Below are 22,071 nucleotides of genomic sequence, written 5' to 3' on the forward strand. Positions count from 1 at the left end.
AGATAAAAGGGGCAAATCCTAACCTCAGTTGGGCTCCTGGATCCTAACAGAACCAGGTTTGAAAGAAGAAAGCAATGCAGTGAGGAAAGGAAATGGACAGGGTTAGTGTATGCTAAGTTTGCCATCAAGTGAAAATTTGTTAGGTAGGAGATGAAGCTTGAAGTACATTCAGGTTAATTTAAAATTGAAGTGGGGTAGATGGGAATCACGGCGGGTCTCTTAAATGAGTGGCTAAATCAAAGTAAGGTGTTAACTGATTTTGGCTATTTAAGACAAATGCGAAGAGGAAGAACCAGTAAGCAGTTAAAGTGGCTTCTAGAGCATTTCCCCCCCACATTTGAAATGTGTACTCTCAATTGTATATTTATACAGAAGTGAAATAACATCAATACTGTTAATCTGAGTATTCAGTGTATTATTATTTTAACAAGAAATACGTATGCACCAACATTTTTTAAAAGTTTGATTCACTCTGAGAGGCCTTCAGAGCGCAATGGCTTAGTAGTCCCCTTTTGATCAACAGATACCCCAGTGGACACATTTACAAATACATAGTGTAGTTCTAATATTTCCTTCCCTCTTCTTAAAGATTGGAGCATCTCACTTTGAAGACCACAGTCCTAGAAGGCTGTTCAGACAAGTCTAGAATTCAGGGGAGGATGCAAAGGAGACCACGGACTGGAGTAGTGTGGCTTCGGAAATTGACAGTGACAAAAATAGGGTTCACCTGTAAGGGACGCCATAGGTAGGGATTTTTTCTAGGCGTGTGATGTAGATCATCTCTGTACCAAGAACTTCAGTTTGATGGGCAATTTTTGAGGCTTTGTGTGGCAAGTTTGATGCAAGGTATTACAAAGGCAGCAGTGATGCAAAATAGAGAGGGAGAAGGCGGGTTGTTGGGGAGGAGATGGGACAGACCCATGTTGGCGGCGATGGCCAAGTTGGGAAGAAGTGCGGATTTGGAAAACCGACAAGATGCGGTCCCTCTATCCCTGCACCGTAGCTGCAGTACCTGATCTACTGCAGTTACTTCAGGTGCTGTTTACTGGTCCATTCCTACTGTCTCAGGCTCTTCTTTTTCCTACCATTCCTCTTCACATTCTACCTAAATGATATTCTCCCCTTGTAGGGATTGCGAAGAAATTGCTGCGGAGCAAGGTAAATGGCCTTTGAGCGCCAGGGCGGAGTCTAACTAAGCTTCCCTTCACCGTAGGGGCCCGAGTGTAAGATCAAACGCCCGTGGGTGGGCAGGTGGCCGGCGCCGCCCTCCGCCTGTCAGAGGCCCCCGGGGCTGGTGGCGGGGCTGGTGGCGGTGTGCTGGGGCAGCGGTTTTCCCCGCTGCGAGCCCTTTAAGACGGCGGCGCGGCGGAAGCGCGTGGCAGCACGTGGCCGCACTGGGCGCCCTCGGCGGAGCTGCGTGGCCATGGACGTGGGCGCCGATGAGTTCGAGCAGAGCCTCCCTCTGTTGCAGGAGCTCGTCCTGGGCGCGGACTTCGTGGGTAAGGCGCCGGGATTCCGGGCCTCGTCGCCGCAGCCCCCTGGCCGGCGGGAGGGTGTGGTTCGGGCGGCAGAGGGCGGAGAGGTGAGGCCCGGCTGGGTGGTTGCCAGGCTGCAGGAGGCTCAAACAGGGCCCCTCCGAAGGACAGGGTGTGTGCCTTCTCGGGCCTGGGGGGGCATGTTAGGCAGCAGGTACAGCCTTGGCCCCAGTTTGGTCCAGGTGGAACGGGGTGGCCTGGCTTGTCCTTGCTTTGGCTTCCTCTGTTCTCCCTTCTTGACCTCTCCTGGCCTCTTGAGCAGCAAGAAGGTGAGCCAGAACTTTTACCACCAGCAGCGTTTACAGCACAAAGAGCCTTGCGATGGCCTGCGCCTGGGGACTCTTGTCTTTCTTGCCTCCCCTGCAGGTCTAGACATAGAGTTCACTGGCCTTCGTTCTAACCCGTCCGGGCCCCAGCAGATCAGGTAAAGCTAAAACTGCCTTAGAGCTGAGCTGGAGAGGTGGTCGGCCGCGCGCTCCTGGACAACACCCTGGCCGGCCAGCATTGTTTCCCGACAGGCACCCTGTTGGCATTGGGCGGGCAGGACAGCATTTTGTGTGGGGTTTGGGGACCTGGCCCTTGTCCACGAAACGCTGGTTCTCTAGTTGTAACAAGGAAAGTGCTGCGCCTGGTTGAGACGTGGTGATCCAGCATGGAGGCTGTGCTGCCTTGCTGGCCTCTGCGCTGAGATGCCTGTTTTTTCACAGTCTGTTTGACTTGCCATCAGAGTGGTATCTCAAGACCCGTCAGAGTGTTCAGCAGTTCACCGTCTGTCAGATTGGTGAGTCTAATCTTCCGCTGTTTCTTATAAGTTACTGAAATAGAGACTTTCTTCCTTTTTTTTTTTTTTTGCCGTGCCCGGGCCTCTCACCGCTGCGGCCTCTCCCGCCGCGGAGCACGGGCCCCAGATGCACAGGCCCAGCGGCCACGGCTCACGGGCCCAGCCGCTCCGCAGCACGTGGGATCCTCCCGGACCGGGGCACGAACCCGCACCCCCTGAGGTGGACCCCCAACCACTGCGCCACCAGGGAAGCCCTCTTACTTTTTTAAAATTGTCTTTGTGTTTCCTACTGGGAAAACAGTTTTGGCGCCTTTGTGAGATACTGGCTATCGTTTTGCGTGCTCATTTGGTTTTTGGCCATGTCATGCCTGCGAGACCTAACACTTCAGAATAAGCAGAAACGTGATCTCCATGCCTAAATCAACATTAAGGATCTTGTACCATCTTTCAGGGAAAAATTTGTATGTTTTCTTTAAAGAAAAATCATATACAAGATCATACTATAAACATGTTGTTCTGCATCGTTTTTTTTCTTCCCCACGACTGGGGTTTAGAGATCTTTCTATATCAGCTTATACAGATTTCCTGTTCGTTTTTTTTTTTTTTTTTGCGGTATGCGGGCCTCTCACTGTTGTGGCCTCTCCCGTTGCGAGCACAGGCTCCGGACGCTCAGGCTCAGCAGCCATGGCTCACGGGCCCAGCCGCTCCGCGGCATGTGGGATCTTCCCGGACCGGGGCATGAACCCATGTCCCCTGCATCGGCAGGCGGACTCTCAACCACTGCGCCACCAGAGAAGCCCTCCTGTTCGTTTCTAACGGATGCATAGCACTCCAAACTGAATGTATCTGTTGGCTCCCTCTCCTAATGATGAGTACTTTAGTTACCATTTGTATGTGATGAAACAGGGCTGCATTGACTGTCTTAGTGTTTATATGTTACTGTGTATTTGTGAATGTATGTGTTTGGTATACTTGTAGCAGTGGAGTATGTGCATTAAAGTATTGATTTGTTGTCTAACTATTGCTTTTCCTACCAACCATCTGAGAAGTTTACAGAGACTTACACTAACAGGGAATGTGTCTGTTTCCCTCACTCACACTGAGTATTACCAGTCTTAATTTTTTGCCCACCTGGTAGAGGAAAAATGATCTAAAATTACCGTTCTGATTTACATTTTTAATACAGGATCAACAAACTGTTTCTGTAAAGGGCTAAACTAAATATTTTAGGTTTTGCGGGCCATACTGTCTCTGTTACAACTACTCAGTGCTGCCCTTGTTAATGAGAAATCAGCTGTAGTTAATACACAAATGAATGAGCATAGCTGTATTTCAATAAAACTTTATTTAAAAAACAGGTCATGAGACATTTTACTGATTCTTTTCCTGTGAATGATGGTGAACACCCGTGTGTGTGTGTGTGTGTGTGTGTATGTGTGTGTGTGTGTTTTGCTCTGTGTCCTTGTCCTTTGCTATTATTCTGTTGTGATTGTTTTTCTTAATTGTGAGACCTCTTTGAAAGTATGGGAAACAGCACTTAGATGCGTTTGTTTTGTTTTTCCCCACTTCAAAGTGTTTTTCACTTTGTGTGTGGTCTTTTTAGCGGTACAGACATTCTAAAGCAATTAAATGTATACATCTTCATAGATCTTAGTGTTTTCTCTTTTTTTTTTTTTATTATCCCTTTTTTCTCTTTTTTTTCCTTAGTGTTTCCTCTTACTGGTTTTAAAACCATAGAAGTGTCATTTTAACATTCTGTGTTTGAACAGCCATTCACGATTATATTTCAGTAATCTCCGTGTGAATGACAATTTGACAGTTCTCATGTTTTGACTCTTCTCTTCATTTCTTTCTTTTTTAGAAGTTATCCTAAAGCTCGTACAATAACTTTGGGTGCAAAGTACTGTTCAGAAGTTTTTCTGTAGTTAACTTCTGGTAGCTTTTCTTTTGGTATTCATTCTTTCTACCATCATTCTTCTAGGATTGTCTATGTTTTCCAGTATTGAAGGCGAGTCAAACAAGTATGTATAAAGACCTTTGGCAAAACACATGGCTCTTGCCCACTTACCTTCTCCACCTGCTCCCCCTTCAAATTCTGCGTCAGGCTCTGAAGCGCTTTGGCCCCGGGTGCTCTGTAGACCCTCCGGCTTCTGTGCCCGCCACCCCCCTCCCCTGCCGATGCCCGCTGGTCCTTCAGGTCGCTCAAAGCAGCACCATCTCTGGGGGCCTTTCCCAGCACCCCTGTACCTTTGGTGCTCCTTTCCCCATTTCCTTGTCTCCTGTGTGTGCCTTCAGGATTGCAATTAACAGTGTTATAATGAAGGTGATGTACCTCCCAGGCGGCAGCAGTCAGAAAGGATGCTGAATGGCAGCCCCACTGTCTCAAATAGGGCGTCAGACTTTGTTCCCCAGGGGCAGGATCTCTGCCTTTTTTCATTGGCCACCCCCATGCCAGTCATAGTGCTTGAGATATAGCTGACATTCAAGTACAGTGGACCCTTGAACAACACGGGGTTTGAGCTGCATGGGTCCACTTATACTCAGATTTTTTTCACTAAAATGACGGTACCCATGTGTAGACACAGGGCAGGCTGTAAATTATACACGGATTTTGACTGCATGAACGGTGGGCGCCCCTAACCGCCGTGTTGTTCAGGGGTCAACTGTACTTCTCAAGTGGAGGGAAGAGCCCACTCCGAAGCCTGTGGTGTGAGCCAGAATTCTAAAACTGGTTTTCGTCTTTTTCTCCTTATGTGTATTTTTTTTCTAGGTATGAAGCCCATTCGTGTAACTTCTTTCTCTTCCCTACAACGTTTGGGATTTTGGATTCAGAGTTCTCTTTCCAGGCTTCTAGTGTTCAGTTTTTGAATGAGCATGGCTTCGATTATAACAAGGTACAGCACTGGAGGAGGGGACCAGGAAGGGTTGAAAGGCTATCTAGCCCACCTGGTCTGAATCCATTTCCTGTCCCCTTTCTGACTTGTCCTCAAAACGCGGACAAGGAAGGTTTCTTTCCACTCTGCTGCCAGCACAGAGGATGCCTCTGACTAGTTTCCTTGTCTGTTCCTTTCTTCAGTTTCTCAAGAATGGAATCCCGTATATGAACGAAGAACAGGAGAAGAAAATTAAACACAGCATCCTGACTGGGAACTGGAGAGTTCGCAGGTAAGGCCTGCTTCTCCGGGTGCTTTGTGGGTTTCTTTGCTGCTGGTGTGTTTCTGGCTTTCCTGTGCGTAGACGTGCTGTCTCCAGGACAGGCTGACCTCACACCATCACCTTTAGCTGGCATAGCTTCCTAGACTCACGCTCAGTCAAACGCAACAGCCTGAAGTGCTGGTGATACGGTTCTCAGGCCTGAGATAAGAAATCTCTCGCTGTGTCGCGTGTGATTTTAGTGTTTAACAATGAAGGGGAGAAAGAACTGACTGTTAATTTGGTACTCAAAGAGGCAGGCACCCCATTCCAGGGCTGGAGGGGAAGATGGCTCTGTTGGCCTCCCTGTGAGATGTTATGTTGGCCTCCCACGTGATCTTAGGGATTTTTCAAGGTAAATCACAGGTAGCCTTGACCAGGTAGTCACATGCCTTGGCTTGGGCACGTTGCCCCACGTGCCTGACGCTGCTGTGTTCCCCAGGGCAGGATCTCTGCCTTTTTTCTTTGGCCTCCAGTGCCTCTTGTTGTACTTGAAACGCAGTTGTACTGTAGGGCTGGGGCCAGGCCTGCACAGCCGCGTGGTGTGCTAGAAGGAGCAGGCCGCCCGGGCCCACACAGGCCCTGCTGTCCGCTAGCTTTCTGGTTTTGAACCAGTCCTCTAAGCTCTTTGAGCTTGAGACTCTTTGCCTGTCTCAAGAAGGGGTTAAATTAGACAGCTTTTAGTTCTGGAATATTACGATTATCTGGTCCAGATAATTATGTAATGCGGGAATTTTTTTTTTAATGTCTGTTTGTGGTTTTATATAAAAATACCTTTTGGAAGGGAAAAACAAATTGAATTTTTAATCTTCTGTTATCTTCAAGTGTTGGAGAAAAGTCTTTCCTTTTCTCAACATAACATCATGTCCTTATATTTCTAACGCAGGAGAAGGTGTACTTACCAAAGTTGCTGTCTTTTCCATGCTTCAGCAGATGGTGCTTTTTCACTTCTGAGAGCAGAATTGAGAAGATAGGGCTGATGGTGTTGTTCAGTGTGGGCTGCATCCCAGCGTCCTCCTGCCCATAGGCCCGTCCGAGCGAGGGGCAGAAGGGCTCCTGAGGACAGACCAGAGGGTAGAGGCCAAGTGATTGGCTTCCTGTCGCAAAACAAGACTCAGAAAAGAAGTGGTCTCTTTGGGGTCCATTTTCTTGCCGAGATCACAGTGTTAAAACGGGAGCCTTCAGAAGCCTCTCCCCCGTTAGCGCTGGCTCATGGTTCTGTGGTCTTCCCCAGCATTCCCGCTTCACTGTGCCCATTTTCAGTTCTCTGGATAAAGACCAAATCAAGGTGGTGATTGACGAGGTGACGCGCTGGCTGGACCTGGCAGAGGAAGGCGACTGGATGACCCTCCCTGGTATCACCGGTAGGCAGGAGGTAGCTCCCCGGCCTGGGAGCTGTGGAACCGGCCGCTGTCACGTGCTGGAGGGTGGGGGAGCATCCCTTCTCCCCTGGTGGGTCCTGGGCGGCAGCTCAGCAGACACATGGTCCTTGTGGTTAGATAGAGCCCTGACCTCAATTCGGAGGTTGAAGGGTTTTCAACCGATTCTGAATTTTAAGGTTGAGGGAGTGAAGTTCCATTCAGAGCCATCCTTGGTGCCAATCCTTGGTGCCCTGTGGACTCTTGCTTTACTGTTGTTAATCTCTGAATTTCTCTGAATTTCCCCCAACGGGACAATGTGGGATCACAATGAACCTGCCCTAGAATAGCGGTTCTCAGCCCTGGTCGGTGGACCCCAGGGGTCTCTGAGACCCTTTGCAAGGGGTTCACAAGGTCAAAACTCTTGTCAGAATATCACTCGGCTATCACTTGCCATTACCACTGTGCCGTTTGCACTGATGGTCCTGCAGCTGCGGTGGGTAGAGCGGCTGGCGCTCCAGCACAGGCGAAGGGAGGCGCGTCCGACCACGCTGGCAGTCGTATTCTTTGTTACTGCTTCCAGTTTTTAAAAATTCCAGTTTTACTTGGAATTCAGTGAAATAATTCTTTTTAGTGAAATAATAATTATTAATTTTATTAAATCTCAACATTTGATTGCTCATCTTTTAAAATATTCTGTGTATCAAAATAAGTACAGAAAAAATAAATGTTCATGAAACATTGCTGCTGCTACCGAAGTACAGTGGTTGTCTTGAGCAAAAGCACTTGTGCAGGTTTTTGTGTTGAGAGCTGAATTAGCTCCCTTTTATTTACTTATTTATTTAAAGGCATATATATGTGTGTGTGTGTGTATGTGTGTATATATATATATAAATATATATATGTATATATAAATATATATATATCTTTTTTTTCTTTTTTTTGGGCCATGCCGCATGGCTTGTGGGATCTTAGTTCCCCGACCAGGGATTGAACGCCAGGCCCTCCCTCGCCAGTGAAAACGCTGAGTCCTAACCACTGAACTGCCAGGGAATTCCCTTAAGGAATATAATTTTTACTTGAAGGAACTGACTGGTTGTTTCAATGTGGGTATTTTCAATCACTTTCTCAAGTGAAAAAAGTAAGCCTTGTCTTCAGGGAGACTCACTCACAGTATTTGCTAGAGATGAAATTTGAGCTTTCAATAAAAGACTAGAATTTTGGAAAGCTTGCATCTGTCACCATAAGCTTGACAACTTTATGAGACCTTTCTAATGAGCTCAGTGGCCATACGTACAAGTGCCTTTTGATGGTATTGTATGATATGTGAACACTTGGACGATGTGTATAACTCAGGAAGCCAGTGCTCTCCAAATAATCACCACATGATGTTACAAAATCATGGGCAAAAGTGTAATGGGTTTATTATTTTTAAAACTTGGCGATTTTGAATTTCATGTATAGTTTTAATTTCTAACATGATGAATATCAAGACCCGTACCCCCCCACACACAAAGACTCTTTGGGGTCCTCAATTTAAGAGTGGCCCCGAGATCAGAAACTTCAAGAAAGCTGCCCTAGATCGTGCCGTGCCATCCCTGTCGCTTGGCCTTGTGGGCTTGCGCATACCTAAGAGCTGTCTTTCCACTTGATCCGTCCATCTCTCAGACGCTTTTCCTCTCGGGCTTCTCTTGAGGGGAGGGTGGACTGCCGTTCCAGGGTCTGCAGTGGTTCTGTGCAAGTCTTGTTTCCTTGCTGCAGGCTTCCAGGCCTTCGAGGTCCAGCTTGTGCTGAGGAAGGCCCTCCCCGACATCTGGACGGTGATGAGAGGCCAGGGGGTGAGTTCCCACCTGGAGGGGGGCAGCCTCGGTGGCTCTATCATTTCTCTCTCGTTTGGCCAAATCTGGCCTCTGTGAAAGGCTTCTTCTCCCCCCCTCCCTCTCCTCCCTTTTGAGATGAAGGACCACTTTTTTGGCCCCATTCCCAGGAACCCAGGATACGGGGACCTTGTCTCTACTTCTCCTTTCAGGTGACAGTGAAGAAAGTGAGTAAACGGCATCGCTGGTATCTTGAGAACACGTCTTGCGATCGAGAAAGCTGTTGGCAGGAGAAGATTCTTCTCTCTGCGAGGGGTTTTTCTGTGTTTTTCCAGATGCTGGTGAAAGCCCAGAAGGTAGGGAAAAAATATCTCTTTCCTTGGTCTTTAGCAGTCTTTTGTAATTTTGGCTGTAGGTACTAATGGGTCCTTCAACTAAAGGGTCCTTCAACTGAAAGGGTCCTTCAATGGGTCCTTAAGATTCCTTAAGATAAGTGACTTCCTTTTTGTTAACCGGCTTTATGGATCTAACCTTGCTTTCACAAAATCATGACAGATTAATTTGGGGAAAGACTGTCCCTATGAAATATTACTAGTTCTTTGCTCCTTTCAGACACATGGGCATTTCAATACTAATTGACCTAAAACTACTTGGGGACTGCACATGTCTGCTTCACAGCTTAGATTCCCAGTGCAGCCCAGGCCTCGAGTCCCTCTGACTCGCTGCTTTGCTTTTCTGGCCTTTAAGCAGTCAGGCTACCTTTCATGGGAGTGGAATGCAGGTGGGGATGGGATTACCATGTCGTCAGAATGCAGTGGGTTCTACAGCTACACCCTTTGCCGGAGACAGCAGTTAGTCTATGGCGTCTGTTTTATTTTTAAAATTTCATTTCTCTCACCTGTCGATTTCTTCCAAGTAGCCCTTAGTGGGACATAATATGATGATGGATCTGCTGCATCTCCATGAGAAGTTCTTCAGACCTCTCCCAGGTAGGGACAGACCATCCTTCTCCTTCCTCTGATCTTAGCTTGCCATCTGGCAAGGGGATTGGCCCAGAATTGTGCCCCTGAGGGAGCCCCTACACACACAGCCATCCCCAGGGCCTCACAGGTTTCCGGAGAGGTCGCATACATCTGTGCCTGTTACCATTTTCCTGGAGCTGGGGGACTTTCTCCAGGAGAAAAACTTACGTTTGAATTGATACTCTTCCCCTCTGTTACGGAAGTTGTTCGGTCTTATTGCATAAGACTTAGCAAAATCAGAGACGGGCAGGGGACGTGTAATCACAGCTATAATCCTGACACTTTTTGCTTTTCCCTCTGTTGTGGCTTTTGACCACACAAGCTTTTTTTCACTTGCCAAAAGCATTTATTTATGTCATTAACCTAAAATCATTTAATGGCCACGTTGTACTGACTTATGCCTGTCCCAGTCTTTTCCATGACTGATGCCATTGGACACACAGAAGTGTGACACAGCAGTTAAAAGCACGCATTCAGATGTCATGTTGAGGCCTCATCCCACCATTGTTATGTGCAATCTCAAGCAAGTTACTTAAACGTGCCTGTTCTGTTTCCATGTCTGTAAAACGGGGGAAATGATATCAACAGTATGGATATCAGAGTTGTTTGGGGATTAAGTGAACTAACGATGTACTGAGAACACCAGTGTAGATTGAAAGGGGTGAGAAGGTTCTAGGAGAGAGTTCTTTAGGAAATGAATTGATAAAAAAAAAAACACCTCAGTTTGAGCATCTTGAGAGAACTTGGGGAGAATTAAGGGTAAGATAATCACTCACCAAAAGACTAAGCAAACAACCAAACAAAAAAATTGCTGGAACAAAAGCTGTGCCAGAAAGGAAGTCATTGGAGGAGACCACCTGGCCCCTTGGTGAGTAATGCACAGGTGCTCTCAACGGTGAGGCGTACGAGGTAGAAGGGGTGATTATTTTCTTACCTCATGGGAGTCAACAGTTAGTGAGGGCCCCAAACCGGGAAATCACCGAGCAGCGTAAGCATGTTATTTAGAGATGTGGGAATAAACTCCAAAAGAAAAAATTGAAGGTCGTTGCCTTTGGGCAATAGGAAATGGGAGGGCAGTGAGAAGAGGGCTAGCAGAGGGGTTTGGGTTGGTTTGTTTTGCAGACAACTATATGCAGGTATAATTTTGATAAATACGTGAATTAATAGGTAATTTTTATCAAGGCACTTATAATTTTTAACTTACTGGATTTTTCTTTGAACAGTTATTTACAGACTTCACATCTGCCTTTCCAGTCATACCTCGTTCTCCCTTTTCCATTGGCTAGAACTTCGCAAATTGCGTTAACTAATGTTGGCCTGAATTTAGGAAAACCGTTTAGCTTTTGCTGTTACAAATGGTGATGTCAGGTTGGTTTGAGATTCAGAAATCCTTGATGATGAGGAGTAAGGATGTTTTCAATTCCTATTTTGTTTCATTTGCTTTATTAGCCAGTGTTGGTGATGAGCTAGATTGGAGAATTTCTTCCCATTTTTACCAATGAACTCACTTCTGACTGTCTGGGTCTTTCCCTTCAGAAAGCTATGAAGAATTTAAGGTGAATATCCACAACCTATTTCCTGTTCTCATTGACACCAAAAGTGTGGCCAAGGATGTCTGGAAGGTAATAAACTAAACTGCTCTGGGGAAAGGAAAGCTTCGTTTGTCCCACTAACACTTAGCTTTCTCGTTCTTTTCAGAAGATCGAGAGCGTGCGTCCCTTGGACGTTTCCTTGAACCCTTTGCTCGTATTTTGCAGCCAGTATTGGTTTTCTTTTTTTATTCTGCCACCTCTGAGTGATGCTGGCTTATGTGTGATTTTTTTTTTTCTTTCCTTCATTCAAGTTCTCACGTTTTGACTTACTGGTGGGTAGTTCACGGGCTTATTTAGATAGCACAGCAGAACAACTTGTTCTAGAGCTTGGTGTATACACAGTGAGTGTTTGCAACGTGCTTAAAGAGCGTCAGTGTTGGGGGCAGGGATCCCACTTGAAAAATTTTATCTTTACTGAGCATTAGGGCCGTGGGATTTCAACCCAGACACATTAGAATCACCTGGGAGGGTAAACACTGACACCCAGACCCCACCTTCAGCTTCTCTGGTGTAGAGGGGCCGGGAGTGGCATTTCTACAGCTGCCGGGTGACTTCTGTTCTGCAGCTGAGGTGGTGTGGAGGACGGAAGCACCCAGCTGGTTTAGAAGTTAAAACTGAGGAACCAAGCAAGGGGAGGCAGATCAGTGTTGTAGATAAAGCTTTAAGCTGATCAGAATGAACTGTTCGGTAAGGAAACCACAAAAGCGGCATTGGGCTCCTTGGTACATCTTTGCCCAGAGACACACGTATTACTCATACCTCATGTATTTCTAGCTGACGGTGTTCTGTGACGCTGCCCATCTCCACAGAACGGAGTTCTAGGGCGAAGCGGGAAGGACGCGGGGGCTGATCTGAGGCAACTAGTGCAAACCAGTCTCCACTGCACGTGAGATGAGGTGAACTCCAGGCCTTGGTGACCTGGCAGTCCCTTAGAGTACCTAGTGCCCTGCGTAATGTGTCCTTGGCCGCGGTCTTGTGCCTTGGAGTCCTGTGTTTCTCAAACCCCTAAAACACTTGTCTTTGAAGGAAGTTGCTGTGTTGTGTTTGTGGCAGTTTTCTTAGGCTGGGTTGCCGGGTCCCTTATAGAAAACCCAAGGACCCTAGGTACCCTGACATCCGAATTAAGGAATAAATATAGGTGTATGTAAAGAGAGGAGTTTATAGGAGTTTGCATTTTCCAGGTCATTTTAATGGCCATGTGGTAATACCTGAAGCAGATAGTAAACATAACCACAAATGTCTTATTCTCCCTAATTTGTTTTTCATATTATAGGAGCTGAATTTCCCAAGGGTTTCAAGTCTTTTAGAAGTTTATGAAGTCCTAAACAGGTAAGAAAGCTGTTTTTCGGAGCTGCTTATAGATCAGGGGTTCTCACTTGGGGCGATTTTGCTCCCCAGGGCACATCTGGCAACAGTGAGATGTTTTTGGTCGTTAGAGTTCAGGGGTACCTAGTGAGTAGACGCCAGGATGCACAGGACAGCCCCCAACCCAAAGAATTCTCCAGCCCCAAACGTTACTGGTGCTGAGATTGCGAAACCCCCTTCTGGAGGGGAAGGGGCCTGGTCAGATACCTACAGCTGTTTAATTATCTGGTGTTTTCTGTTGGCCAGGGTTTTATTTTTCCTGTGATCTGTTTGATTATTGGAGTGATTAGCTCCAGGGGAACAGATTTTGTTCTTCTTTTGGACCTTGATGTTCCTCTCAGGCCTACAGCAGTGAGAGGCATAGTACGTGCACATTAAACACTGGAATGAGTGAACGGTCCTAGTACCGGGTGAGTTCCTGCCCTTCCTACAGGAACAGCGACCCTGTCTTCCCTCATGTCCCAGCCACGCTGCGGGCATGTGCTGGCAGGAGCGTGTTGCCTGGAAGGCCTGGAGTGAATGGGGGCTTCTCTGCCCACTCCTTTGTCCCCAACTGGGGGGACCAGCAAACCAGAGCGGGGAGAGGGTGGCGTCGGGAGCAGTTGAAGGTGAGACCTTTTTGGAAAGAAGCTGTGTCTCTGTGGCTCACTGTCATCCGGCCACTGGCACAGGGGCCCCTGAAGATGCCTGGCCGGAGCCGCACTGGCCTCTTGAGTCTCCCATAGATGCTCTTTTCGGCTCATGGCATCAGTGATTTCCGACATGATCGTCTCCTCTGGCCCCTTAGGCTTCATCTCTTCCTTTGTCACACGGCCCTCCTGGCCTTCATTTCTAAGAAAACAAGAAGCTAGAGGCGGGAGTGTCTCAGCCCCCTGCAGACACTTGCGCGGTGTTAACCTCTTCGCCACTGTCTCTCCCGTCAGCCCGCACACGGGAACGCCTACTGTGTATGGGGCCAAGGCACGAAGCGCTGCCCTCCCACGGCCTGTCCGTCCTCCTGGCCCTGCACCTTCCCAACGCTCAGCAGCCTCCCTGCCCTTCGTGCCCCCCTGACCCCCACCGTGTCCTCAGCCTCTCCCTCAGCGTCAGCATTTTTCTTCTAACTCAGAAAACGTGAAGCTCCCCTCAGTCTCCCCTCTTGCCACCACTGTCCTTGTTCTGTCTACAACAGGCCTCTTCAGAGGCCTCGCCTTCTCCTGGGCCCACTGAGGTCAGGTTGCCTCCCCTCCATGGAACTCGATCTGGGTATCGGGGCCCAGCTGATGGGAAGATGCGCACAGGCGTTTGGAACAGGGCGTGGCAGGCGCTCGTGCTCAGTGTTAACTTCTGTCTGGCGTCTGACACTCTGGGCCCCTCGGCCCCCTTCCCTGCCGTTGCGCCCTCTCCCGGCTTTCTCTTATTTTCTGGTGAGTGTTTTAATCTCTTCCTCGCGGGCTCTCGTTCTTCCACTCGGTCCCTTACATCTTTCCAGGGTCCCCACTGTCCTCTTCTTCCTCGTTACCGTGCCCCTGGGTGACCGAATCCACCCACCCCCAGCCTCGACGACCACCACGTCTGTGCCACCGCGGCTCCAGACTCCTCGCGTCCTGACCACCTTCTGGTTGTTCCTGCACCACGTGGCCACAGGCACCTTCTGCTTGGCCCGCCTCTCTGCCCGTCAAACCCGCTCCCGTGTCTGGAGCAACTTCTGCCACATCCCGATGGCGCCAGGCGCTGTGCCGATGGCTCGTGTGCAGGTGTGAGAGAGAATCTTGTTTTCAGCACGCAGGCTCTGCATCGAGACTTGCTGGGTGTAAATCCCAGCTTTGCTTCTCACGAGCTTCGTGAGTCACCTTGAGAGCAGGCCCCCAGAGCGATGGCCACCTTGCGGCTTAGGAGCACATGAGGAAATCAGGGTTCAGAGATATGAAGCATATAGAGAGGTACCGATAGATTCTGTTGGAAAACAGACGAAGGGACGGTTTCCCTGTCGAATGCCAGCCGCGTTCACCCACGTGCCAGAGCTGAGACCTGGAAGGAGACCCAGAGCTGGGCCACCAGCGTCTTCTAGTCAAGGCCTGTAGGTTTTACTCCCTAAATGTCCTGGAAACCGGTTCCTTTTTCTGCATCCCCAGGATCATTGCCCTCCCTGGGGCCTTTATTTTTTATTCCAATGGTGGTAGTAGCTCCTCCCCGGGTAGCTTGGTGGCCTGACCTACTTTATCTGCCGGGCTGCCACTTGAGTGATCTTTTAAAATGTGAACTTGACCGTTTTTCTGGTCAGAGTCTTCCTCCGGTTCCTGAAGCCCCCCCGTAACGTTCGAGCTCTTTCCCGGCCCCTGCCCTTCACTGCGGGCTTCGCCCTCTCCCTCGCTGTCTCTGCGTGCTCTTCTCTTGGCTTGAAGTGTCTGGCGCTGCCCCATTTCCTCAACCAGGTGAGTCCCTGGGGTTCAGGACTCTCCTGTAGGACCACCGACTTCAGGAAGCCTTCCCTCCCGAAGGCCTGTCCCTCGATAGCCAGGCGTGCACTGCTCACGCCTCGGGCGTCGCATTTCTAGGATGCGCTGAACAGCAAGCTCCCGGGGGCAGAGCCAGCATAGGGTTGATCCTGGTGCCCGGGCTGGGGTCCTGCGTCTGGTAAATGCTCAGAATGACGCGGTTGGAGCCTCTGGCTCTGCTGTTCTTTCATCTGTCCCGTTGCCTGGTTACCAAGACCTGTCTGCCCATGCCTGGATCCGTGCTTTGTTTTGTTTGTTTGTCTTATTTTATATTAGAGCTGTGTTTCGTTGTGATTTTCAAGGAGTCCCAGTACTGAGGACATTTTTATTTGTTAAGAGGATGAGGGGAGAACGAGAAAGGATTGTCAGCGAACGTTTTCTATCGATCTTTCTTCTCTAATAGTGACTTGAATCCCACCAAGAATTCTGGGCCAGTGATTATTCACGCAAGCAAATGTGAAAAATACGGTACGTATGTTTGCCTGAGCTGTGCTCCTCCGAGGTTGGCACGGCTTTGAGGTGCTGCAGCTCAAGCCGGGTCTCCACGTGGCAGGTGTGGGAGGGCCGGGTGGGGCTTTTCCCGTGCCGTATCCATATTATAACCGCCCGATCGAAAGGAGCCGTCCCAGAAGGCGTCGGAGGTCCCGGGGGCGCCCGTCTGTCCAGAAGCCCCATGCTTCCACCTCCCGTGGGCGCTCTTGCTGCCGTGGGGAGGTCCTAGGTCACAGTGGGGTGTGGCTGAGAGAGGGGTGCGTGGTCTCTGCAGGAACAACCGCTAGTTGGCTGTGTGTGCACAGCCGACGTGGGTGTGGAACTGGGGCGGGGTTGGGGGAGAGTCCTTTCCCGGGCTGTGTTCTAATCGCTGCTTAACCGTCTCTCCTGCTTCTGGAAAAACACTTCAGTTGAGACAAAGTATCCCCATGAAGCAGCATACGATGCCTTCCTGTGCGGATCCGGTGAGAGTTGCTGCCCTTTTAAAGGGAGACCCCTGTCTTATTTTCAGTCATCCCCCGCCATCCCTATCCCCCCGCCCCCGCCTTTACTTCCAGGTGGGTGGCACATGTGGAAATAAGGCCTGAGTTTGCATATTTTGAAAAAGCGATCAGATTGCGCCTTGATGCCTGTCACATTTCTAGCTTCTTTTTTTCCAGTTCTTTTGAAGGTGGCCCACTTGCTCCTATGGAGAGCGCACGGGTGAGTGTTCCCTTCATCCTGTGATCTCATCAGTGGTCAGGATTTGTTGAGCCCTCACTGTAAACCAAGACCTCGGGGCTCCCACACTCTCCCGAAGAAGGAGGATGCGAGTGTCATTGTGTAAATGACACATTTATGGAAGCAGCCCTCCTCCATAGGCAGCCTTTCCCAGCCTTCCTCCCACTCTGGGGCTGGTCCTGGCCCCCCGCCTCTTGTGTCAGCCTGGGGAAAAGTCACTGTCAGGACGCCAAGACAGTGGGTGAGGCTCGGGCTCCGCCCCCGCCCCAGTGTTCCCGGGGCGGTATGCTTGCTCCGTCTGTTACCCTCCTCTTTCCTCGTGTCTAGTAAGCTGCAGTGAGGTGGGAGGGCAAAGCATATAGGCCAACAAGTGATCCATCCTCGGGGTTCACACAGTCAGGCTGGGGAGGAGGGCAGTGACTTGGAATAAGGCACACAGGGGAAAGGTTCTTAAAACCTCAACTTGCAATCTTAAATGCACTTTCTCAGGGCGTCGCCATCCTGGATGCCTGCGGTGCTGGGCTCGTAGGCAACAGCTCCACACGTGAACAGTACATTCTGTGGCACATCCTTGCTGCGTACATGTGTTAAGTAGGATTTAGGGACTTCCCTGGCGGTCCAGTGGTTGAGACTCTGTGCTTCCAATGCAGGGGGCACGGGTTCGATCCCTGGTTGGGGAACTAAGATCCCACATGCTGTGCAGCACGGCCAAAATCAAGTAACAGAAACAAACAAAAAAAAATCCAACATGAGACACCTCGTGCCATAAATTCAAGGGGGTATTTTTTTTTTTAAATAAAAGTAGGATTTAGCAGGCCAGGGGAAGGAGCTGATCAAAACTGTGTTCTTTGGGACTGACTTAAACATTTTCAGACTCTACCCTGTTAATGTGGGTACTGCCTAATTTGTCTCTCTTGGTAAAGGGTATTATACACAGAAATAGCCTATGACACATTGATGTAAGGCGTATAGCTTCAGCAAGAAACCCCCGCCCCGTCTCCTTCTTCCCTGTGCTCTGACTGTGAGGGCAGCTGAGACAGTGGAGCCTTAGTACCTGGACCTTGTGTCCTTAATTTCTTTTTTTTTAATTAAAAAATTTTTTAAATTAATTAATTTATTTATTTTTGGCTGCGTTGGGTCTTCATTGCTGTGCACGCGCTTTCTTTAGTTGCGGCGAGCAGGGGCTACTCTTCGTTGTGGTGCGTGGGCTTCTCATTGCGGTGGCTTCTCTTGTTGTGGAGCACGGGCTCTAGGTGCACGGGCTCAGTAGTTGTGGCATGTGGACTCAGTAGTTGTGGCTCGTGGGCTCTAGAGCGCAGGCTCAGTAGTTGTGGCGCACGGGCTTAGTTGCTCCGCAGCATGTGGCATCTTCCCGGACCAGGTCTTGAACACCTGTCCCCTGCATTGGCAGGCAGATTCTTAACCACTGCGCCACCAGGGAAGCCCCAATTTCTTTTAATCCTCAAAACCTAGAAACCATCCTAGGTTTAGAGAAGCTCCGTAGCAGCCAGGCCTGCCTGGTGCCAAGGGCTGTGCTTTCTCGCGGGCCTGTGCTCAGGTACGTGGTGGTGTCTGGGTGGAGGCGAGGCTGAGTCAGGACAAGGCTGTGGGGCGAGGGACGGCCATTTGCAGTCTCGTCGAGGGGCGATGGAGTGGACCTTCCTCTGAACAGGGGCCTCGCTCATCCCCTGAGCCTGTGGCTGTTGTTGATGAGCCTAGGGGCCTTTACCAGACGGCCACCAACAGGTGGTGACCCCTGGAAGTTCTCCCTTGGCTCGGGCCGTGGTGAGAGCTCGCTGGTCGTGTGGGGGAGGCCCGTCAACAGAAGTCCCAGAGCCTGTGAGGGGAGGAGGGAGGGGGGGTCTCGGGCAGCACCTTGCCCGTTGTCACCAGAGCCTCAGCTGCGGCCGAGGACGTGGGACACCCCCCGTGGGCCTGAAGGCTTTGGGGTTTTCTGTCCTCGTAGGGTTCTTCCCATCCCCAAGCCCTCCTTCCCGCTGTACCTCGACGTGCTGGCTCCCTATGTGAACCAGGTGAATCTTATCCGAGCCGGGGTCCCCAAGATCGTAAGTAGACTTCATTTTGCTCCCCCCATTCGGAGGCTGGAGGCAGCTTGGGGCTCTGGGGGCTATCAGGGGCTTCTGACGGCCACCAAACGCGGCCAGAGAGGGCGCTCACGCCCCACTAAGCCTGTGACTGTCTCCTGTGTTTTCCCGCCTGAGCCAAAGGTGAGCTCGCTCGTTCCTTCCTCCTCTCCTCTCCTCCCCACTGCTTGCAGGGCCTGTCCTAGTTTCTCGCGCAGGATTTTCCAGCTGGGTAGGTAGTCAGTAGGAACTGTGGAAAATCTGTTCTCCTCCCTGTCTTCTAGAATTTTTCGGGTCCAGATTACCCCAGTATCCGCCCTCCCATCCTCATTGTCACCGTCAGGAGGTGGCCCGGGGTCAGCGAGCAGCAAGTCTACCGCGAGTTTCAGAACCTCTGCAAGTTTGACGTCAGGAGACTGGTGGGGAGCCACTTCCTGCTTCTGACCAATAAGTTTAAGGAGTAGGTGCCTCGGCTCTCAGCCCCCGCCCTCCAACCACAGCCACTCCAGCCGCTCGGAGCAGCTGTGGTGCTTGCGCGCCTGACCGAGCCCTTCTTTCGGCAGCACCCGGAGCATCCTGAAGGAGTACAGGTGCCACCCCACCCTGCAGGTCTCCGTGTACCGCTACTGGAGACACTCCCCAAACGTCAGCTGCCTGTTACAGTAAGTGACCGGGACTGATGCTGCTTCGGACTTGCCGGTGGTCCCAGCTGGGTGTGAGTCGAGCACAGCTCGCTAGCCGGCGTGCGCTGGGCAAGGGGTCGTTGACCAGCACGCTGGACCAAACGTCGTTCAGTGACGCTCAGCAGACATTGATCGAGCACGTGCTGTCTTCGGCACTGTCCTAGGTTCCAGGGCTTCATCCGTGGGTGAAACAAAACCCCCTGTTCTCGTGGAGCTCGCACTGGAGTGGGGGTAATAAACGAGTGACCTGCACGGTCTGTTAGGTGATAAGTGTTAGAAACGAGCAGGGTGAGGGCTGGCCTGGGGGCAGGTTGCTCTTTAAAGGAGAAGATCAGGGCCCTCATAGAAGGCCCAGGGCGGGGGTGGGGGGGTGTCGCTGTGGGGAGTGAGCCAGGCACGGCGACGCGGGGCGGGGGACGGTGTCCAGGCAGAGGAGGCAGCGGGGAGGGGCCCTCTTGGGGGCGCGGTGCTCCTGGCGTGTGGAGGGGCAGTGACAAAGCTACCAGACGAAACAAGGAGCAGCAGGCAAGGCTACGGAAGCCGGCGGGTTGCGGCCAGCAGAGGGCGCGGCTGGGGACTGCGGGAGAAGCTGGGTCGGCCGCCGGAGGTTCCGTGGCGCAGGGCTCTGCGTGGAGACGTTGGGGGACACAGGGCAGGGGGACGTCAGGAAGCCAGGTCACCTGGTCACACTGTGCGGCTGCGGCTTGGACCGCTTGGTGGCAGGTCGGGGGAGTCGGGGGTGCCGAAGGTGGGATCAGACAGACGGGAGCAGGGTCAAGTTTAAACCCGGCGTTTTTGGTCTGAGCCGCTGGGAAGACAGAGCTGCTGTTAAATGAGCTTGAAGGATTTTGGTTTCCTGTTAGGAGCCAGACCCGTCGAAAACCACATCGTTGAAGAAGAAAGCTTGGCTGCTAGGCAGTCTTCACCCCCTCAACTTCCAACGTAAATCACTGGGAAAGGTGCCCTCTGTGTCCCAGAGCCATTGTAGCCTCGAGAGGATGTTGGCGCCGGGAGAGGGATGGAAAGGAAATAACACCCGGGCGAACGTAGCCGGGAAGGAAGAGGGGCCGGCCTGCGCTGGTGCTCTCACACCTGCTGGGCGCACGCGGGGCCTCCCGCGCCATCCAGGCCGCTGACCGGTGTCATTGTCTTGCAGGGTCTGTGGCGTAGTCACCACCTGGGCCTTTATCGCGTTTCTCCTGGGAGGTGCTCGCCCCTGAGCGCAACAAGGCCGCCTGCAGTCCCGTCCTGTCTCCGTGCGATCCCGGGGCTGCCGTCCTGGCTTCTTTTGTTCAAATCACATCCTACTTGCATGTGGATCTGCGCGGTCCTTACGAGGAGTTTTGTTATGTGTTGAATGTGAAATTCTGTAAATATTATCAATGATAAATCCTTTGTGTGTGGCCAAAACTTTTCTTTCTATAAATGACCGGGGAGAAGCCACACCTCTGGGAATTTGAGCTAATGTTCCAGAGTGTCTTCTGAACGGACAACTGGGACGATAAGAGCTGGACACCAGGTGGGCAGAAGACTCCGTTATTGCTGAGAGAGAAAGCAATAGCTGATAGGCAGGGGTTTAGGCCTGAGAAACGGCCAAAGCTTTAGTAAAGGGAAAAATAAAACCAGGTGTCATGGGCGCCAGTGTTGGTCCATGTTTTGGGTAACTGCCATAAACCATGAAGCAGCTCACCTTAGAAACAAAGTGGCTTGTACCGCAGGTATGAACCCTGAGATCGAGGTAGAAGCGGATGGTTTTCTTTCCTGGGCAGTGCGGGCCCTTCACTCGGCTTCGTCAGGAGCTCTTCTCTGTGAGGGGTTGAACTTGGCTGGGCTGTGTGTTCAGCCTTGAACTTAAGGATTCAGCAGAGCCTTCTTAAATTCCTTGTGGAAGAAGTTTTTTCTGTATAAAACAGAAGTGTTAGTACTGGCAGCTGCCCAGAAGGAGAGTTTGGGAGCCACCCCAGACGTCACACGCCTGTCCTGGGGTGTGAGTGACACGGCAACCGATGGGCTGCTGTCCCTGCGATGCTCGGGGCAGCTCTTGTGGTCAGACCAGTGAAACCCTGCTCTCGGTGAGGGGAGGGAGGTCTTACCCGTTGGTCCAAACAGCCTCCTAGTGGGATTGTTGTTTTGTCTGTCTTCCCATTGGATGTTCCTTTGTGTACGCTAAGGAAAAGTTTTTTTTTTTGGGGGGGGGTACTTTTTGGTGGGCTTTTGGGGCCCCATCTCATGGATGTGAGCCCTGCATTAAGTAAGCAAACCTGAAAAGTGAAAACGGGCTTCTCAGCTGAGCGTATACAGTGACCATTTTGACTTCCCGGGGTTGGGGCAGGGCCTGAACACTGAGCTGTCTTCGTTCTGGGGCGAGAGACCCTATTGTAATTTTATCAGACATTATTCATTTATTCATTAAACTCTTAAACTGTTCATAGGTTGTTCTCGAGTCCCTGCTACGTGCACGCTCAGCGGGGCCTCCGTGCTGTTGGTAGCATCCTGCCGTCCACCCACAGGGACTCTGGCTGACCGCACCGTCCACTGTCCCTCCCCGAGGAGGCGGGTGGGGGTGACATCTGAGCTGCTGAAAGCCCATGACTGGGATCGGATTCTGTCTACTGACTTCCCCTGAGGTTCCCCGCGTGCGCATGTCGGAGGTGCTGAGTAGCAGAGCGCCCAGCTCGTACCAGCTCCCACCCCGTGGGCCCGGGTCCCTCACCCTGCTCTCTCCTCATCTCCTCTAGTTCTTCGTGTCGGTGCCTCTCGTGCAGCCCTTTCTCCATCATTAAATGAACCAAAGCAAGGAACAGACACCAGCCTCCCGTCCTCCGCTCTGTGCCCCTCTCCCTGCGGCTCTGGCTGTCCCCCCGCCTTGCAGCCACGTTTCCCTTCGCTGCCGAGTTGCTCACAGCCACACAGCTCGGCCCGCCCTCTGCCGTCCGTGGTCCCCGCAGCTATT

General features: G+C 51.0%; 1 protein-coding gene across 1 annotated transcript; it reads left to right on the forward strand.

Annotated features, from left to right (window-relative positions):
- Positions 1-727: 727 nt before the first annotated feature.
- PNLDC1 (PARN like ribonuclease domain containing exonuclease 1) lies at positions 728-21,907 on the forward strand. The gene is made up of 18 exons (XM_030853010.2): positions 728-1,959; positions 2,243-2,316; positions 4,298-4,337; positions 5,087-5,210; positions 5,393-5,481; positions 6,772-6,872; positions 8,628-8,704; positions 8,896-9,039; positions 9,603-9,672; positions 11,242-11,327; positions 12,571-12,626; positions 15,543-15,607; positions 16,042-16,095; positions 16,291-16,333; positions 18,318-18,417; positions 18,720-18,895; positions 18,999-19,097; positions 20,275-21,907. The coding sequence occupies exons 1-18, from the start codon at positions 1,424-1,426 to the stop codon at positions 20,336-20,338; spliced, it is 1,998 nt and encodes a 665-aa protein (XP_030708870.2). The 5' UTR covers positions 728-1,423; the 3' UTR covers positions 20,339-21,907.
- Positions 21,908-22,071: the final 164 nt, after the last annotated feature.

Source organism: Globicephala melas, chromosome 14 (genome assembly GCF_963455315.2).
Source record: "Globicephala melas chromosome 14, mGloMel1.2, whole genome shotgun sequence".
Lineage (NCBI taxonomy): Eukaryota > Metazoa > Chordata > Mammalia > Artiodactyla > Delphinidae > Globicephala > Globicephala melas.

Bases quoted from the DNA above. Each gene is read 5' to 3' on its own strand.
- PNLDC1 (XM_030853010.2), top strand. From the start codon at position 1,424: ATGGACGTGGGCGCCGATGAGTTCGAGCAGAGCCTCCCTCTGTTGCAG. The intron at 6,873-8,627 runs GTAGGCAGGAGG...TCCTTGCTGCAG, and splicing joins GACCCTCCCTGGTATCACCG to GCTTCCAGGCCTTCGAGGTC. The intron at 19,098-20,274 runs GTAAGTGACCGG...ATTGTCTTGCAG, and splicing joins AACGTCAGCTGCCTGTTACA to GGTCTGTGGCGTAGTCACCA.